Source organism: Rhea americana, unplaced genomic scaffold (genome assembly GCF_003343005.1).
Source record: "Rhea americana isolate MKP2758 unplaced genomic scaffold, rheAme1 scaffold_96, whole genome shotgun sequence".
NCBI lineage: Eukaryota > Metazoa > Chordata > Aves > Rheiformes > Rheidae > Rhea > Rhea americana.
Window position 1 is genome coordinate 17130 of NW_028187155.1, and position 4450 is coordinate 21579.

Below are 4450 nucleotides of genomic sequence, written 5' to 3' on the forward strand. Positions count from 1 at the left end.
CCCGCCGCCGGCCCTGCATCCGGAAAGTCACCCGCCGGCCGGCCGCCGCCGCCGCCTCGAAGGCCGCCACCACCTCCGACTCCTCCAGCGGGTAGACGAAGACGCCTGCGAGGCGGGAGAGAGCCCCGAGGCAGCCACCGGCTCACCGGGACACCCGGTCCGGGCTCCCCTGCCTCCGCCGCGGCCCCGGGTTGCTGGGCGCTGGTGGCCCCGCTCTCCGGTGCGTTTCGGGGAGCCCCCRCCGCCCCCCCTTACCTTCRACGGGCTCCTCGTGGGGGTTGGTGTACACGAGGTGGGCGGTGATGCCCAGCGAGTACCCGTTGGCACAAGCCTTCACGCTGGAGCTCTTCAGCGGCAGAGCCGCCCAGGTGTCCAGCGCGTAGAGGCCCGGCATGGTCCCGGCGCGGCTGCGGGCAGAGCGGGAGCGGCCGCTGGGTCCCGGCGCGGGGGCACGGGCGCGCAGCCGCGAGCCGCTGCTCCCGGCTGCGGGAGGTCCCCGGCCCCCGACGGGCCTCCAGGAGGGTGGGCGCACGGCACTGCTCTGGCCCCGGAGCACCCGCAAAACACACCGACCTCGATCCCGGCCCCCCTGGAAAACAGCTCTGGGGCCGAAGCTCAGCCCCACGGCAACGCGCAGCGCAGCTAGGGCGCAGCAGGGCACAGTGTTTGCCGGGGGCTTAAAAATTAACGACAAGGTCAACACCAGATGCAGGAGCTGCGCAGAAGGGAGGCTCCCGGGACGATGCTCTCCGCTGCCGGGCGAACGGCCCCCATGCCGGGAGATGCAGGCGTGCAGCCCGCCGGCGCTGGCCTCGGGAAGGGATGCCGGCTGCCATGCCTTCAAGCCAAGGCACCAGCCCACTCCTTTGCCCACTAAGTTCTTTTCCTTGGGAAAAGCACCTGGGAGAAGCACGCCAGATTGCTGCTCAGAGCCAAGGGGGTCTCTCTAATGTCACCCCACTCCGTGCTGCCACAGTGTCCCATAAAACAGTTAGGTCAAGCTCAGCTGTCCTTCACCGTGGAGAGACTGCTCAGGTCCCCCTGCCCTAGGCGTGGGTCTGCACCTCCGTGTCTCATTCCCTGCCACCCCCGAGCGCCAGGAGAAGGGCAGCGAGACCCCCCCCATCATGCCGGTGCTTTGGCACACGACAAGCTCAGCAGCAAGGACAAGGCCAGGAGCAAGCGAACCATCTGCTGTGCCCTCGCTCCGGCGGCCTTCGCCCCACAAACGGCTYGGGCAAGCACCGGTAACGCGAGCCTCCAGGTGCCCTCGGTTTGCGGATCCAAAGGTGCCTCTGCCCAGAGCATCCTTGAAAGCGGGGGAGGGCGAAACCCTCGGAGTCAGAGCCTGGAGGGAGCCAGCCCTTGGCACAAAGCGGGGGGCCCCCAGGCGCCCGGAGGAGCATTAGTGAAGCAGCAGCATCCCAGGAAAATAAAGCCACCAGACCACCCCCCCCGGTGCTTCGTTGCCGCACGCAGAGCTGAGGCCCCCCAAACTCATCTCACAGCATGCAAAGTCACGCGGGTGCTGCGCAGCCTGCGCCGCTGCCTCTGGACCTGCCAGGAGCATCACCGGCCGGGTCCTGCCCTGCTCGCGGCATCTAACGTGTCCACACGAACTCCGGGGAGCGAGGCTCCGCCAGGCCATTAAAGATGGATTTCACCCCAAAGCCCTTCCGCTTGTTCCCAAGGCACCGGGCCGGTGCTCAGCAACCCGCCTGCTGTTTGCCAAAGCGCCCATTGCCCAGGACACCGCTGAGCTGTTTACCAGGGACTTACCTGAGAAGCTGCCCCAGCTGCTTTTTATCGCTTCTCTTTACACTGACACGAGCAAAGCAAACAGGGCCCATCTGGCCCTGCCGCGCTTCGCCCAGGCTGCTCTAAGCCCCGTGGCAACAAATAAAACCAGACGCGCAGCTCCTCGCCCCGTCCGCTCCTCCCCGGCCCCCCGGCAGCAGGCCGTCCTCGGGGGCTCGGCACAGCAGCCGTATCTCGGGTGCCGTGGCAGGTCCCAGCCCCACGCGTGCAGCCCCACGTCCCCCCCCACCCCCGGGTGGCCAGCGGTGCCTTCGCCGCCCCCTCCTCTTCCTCACCCCCCACCCCCTGCCCGCGGGAGTGGGGACAGGGCTCACGTAAGGAGCAACGCGGGGCGCTGCTGAGTCCAGACACCGCAGGGCTAAGGCTAAAAGGAGTTTTCTCCCAAGCTCGGTAACTTGATGTTTCTCCTTCCTTCCCCTGCAAGCAGCTGGACTTACTCGAGGCGGGCTGCTGCCAAAAACCGGCAGCACGTGCCCGTGCCCGGACCCCGCGGGTTATCGCCAGTGGCACACGAAGCTGCCAGACCTTCCCTGCCRCCCCGTGAGCCCCCCGTGCCGCGGCCCAGCCGCCCCGAGCGGCGCCGGGCTGTGTGGCCGCGGGGAAGGGGCAAGGCTGGCCGGGGCAYGCGGAAAGCAGGCGCCGCCGCGCCCGGACGCTTACCAGGGCACCTCTGCGGCCCCGCGGCCTCGGCACCCGTCTCACCCCGGCACCCGCGACGCGGGGCGGCCGGCCCCGGCACCCAGGAACAGAGAGATGCTCCCGGGGCCCCGTTTCCTTCCCCGCCCCGGCCCTTACCTGGAGGCCGAGGGTGACACAGGCTCAGCGCCGGCGGGTCGGGGAGCCCCCRGCGCCGCCGAGCTCTGCTCCCCGGCTCGAGGCTGTGCGGTGCCTGGGGTGGGGGGGGAGCGAGCTTCCCCCCGCGGCCGCTGCCGCCGCCGCTCCCTGCTGCAGGCTCCTCTCTGGCGCTGCCTCCTTCAGCGCGGCGGCTCCATCCCTCGCTACCCTGTGCCAGGAGCCGGAGCTGCTCCAAGCCCAGCCTCGTTAAAGAGACACGCGCTCCGCGGCCCCGGCGGGCGGCGAGACCCCCCCTCCCCGCCGCGCAGGAGCGCCAGGCCAAGCTCCGGCGCTGGCGAAGCCTCGCGGTGCTGCTGTGGCACCTGCAGACGGGGGCTGGCGTGGGGAGGGTGGGGGTGTTGGCCGCCCGGGATGTCCCAGCACATTGCACCCCCCCTTCCCCAAAGCAAGGTCGCCCCACAAGTGTCACAACCCGCTGCGTTGAGAAAGGTCTCAGCTGTCCCGAGACAGAGCGGCATGGACACAGGACAGGGATCACGGAGCATCTGTCCCCAAATCCGGGCGCTCCCGGCACGCGACGGGGCAAAATCCCTGCCCAAGAAGGGAGTGGGAGGCAGAGACGGGAGGTTCGGGGTGAGCTCAGCCCAGGGGCCAAAACAGCTACAGAAGACCCAGGGCTAACTCCTGCGTCGACCCCCCGCGCAGCTCCCGCAGGGCTCTGCCCCTCCGCTGCAGCCGATGCTGAACGCACAGGGGAACGCGCCCCAACCCCTGCAAAAAAGCACACACACACATCCCCCCCCCGCAGATATTCCTTCCAGGCCAAGCAGGTACTAAGAAAAGCTTCCAAGTGGGAGCCCTGGGCTGGTGCCACGGAGCTGGCGGCGTGCGTGGGGGGGAAGCGCAACCCCCGGCGCCTCGGCCTGCACCGGCGGCCGCGGGCGGCCCCGTTCTGCACAGTCAGCGCTGAGCGGCGCAGCGGGATTCGCGTTATCCGAGAAAACGACCCAAAACAGGGAGGCGGACCAGGGCGGGGGCAGGCAGCAGCCCGGTGCAGCCGCGCGGACCCCGAGGAWCCGCAGGGCAGAGCTCCCCGCCGGCTGCCGCGCTTCGCGTTAGTGCCGAACCCAGCAAGACGCTGCGGGTGGGGGCCGCGGAGGAGGCGGAGGAGGAGGAGGAGGCGGCGAAATGCCTGCATCATTTGTGCCGCTAGCCTGGGTGGTATCAGCCTGCAGGGAGCTACAAAGGGGCTAAAGCGAAAAAACAGCAGGAAAGGAAGCGCCAGCGAAGCTCGGGCTCGCCGGCGGGGAGCGGCCAGCGCCGAAGCCCCCCGGCCGCGGCCCGGACCCCGCCGAGCTGCTTGCGCGGCCCGGGGGGGCTGCAAGCCGCAAGCGCGTCTCCGACGCGGGCCCGGCCCGGGCGCCGGCAGCAGCGGCCGGGGGGCTCCTGCGGCCCCGCGGGGCGGGCGAGGGCGGCTCGCAGGCACCGCGACCCCCTCCAGCCTGCCCCATCCGCCTCCCCTCCCCCCAAGAAAGGGGGATTTTCCCCCCAAACCGGGGAAGCGGGAGGCTGCCGGGGGTCTCCCCAGGACGTTGCCCCAGCGGGTGCCCCCCGCACCGCGGGACCGGCGCTGGGCGGGGAGCGAGCCCACCTCCCGAGCCCACCCCCCGGGCCCTGCACCGGGCTCGGCCGGGCGGCTGCTTCCCTCTAGCGGGAAGAGCCCGGCAGCGCTGGGGGGCGGCGGCAGCACCCTGCCCCCGGCCCCACACCTGCACCCGGCCTCTCGCCTTGCTCCCTGCCCCGGCCCCCAGCCCCACACCTTGCTCCCAGCCCCACA

The 4450-nt window shown here is 70.7% G+C and overlaps 1 protein-coding gene across 1 annotated transcript in view; it reads right to left on the reverse strand.

The window, feature by feature from the left end:
* Window positions 1–403, reverse strand: part of VWA5B2 (von Willebrand factor A domain containing 5B2) — a 7954-nt gene extending 7551 nt beyond the window's left edge. The window contains exons 1-2 of the mRNA XM_085325097.1: window positions 256–403; window positions 5–105 (exon numbers count right to left, since the gene is read on the reverse strand). Of these exons, the coding sequence (XP_085181223.1) occupies window positions 5–105; window positions 256–394 (240 nt within the window). The 5' untranslated portion in view covers window positions 395–403. The remainder of the gene's footprint in view (window positions 1–4; window positions 106–255) is intronic.
* Window positions 404–4450: the final 4047 nt, after the last annotated feature.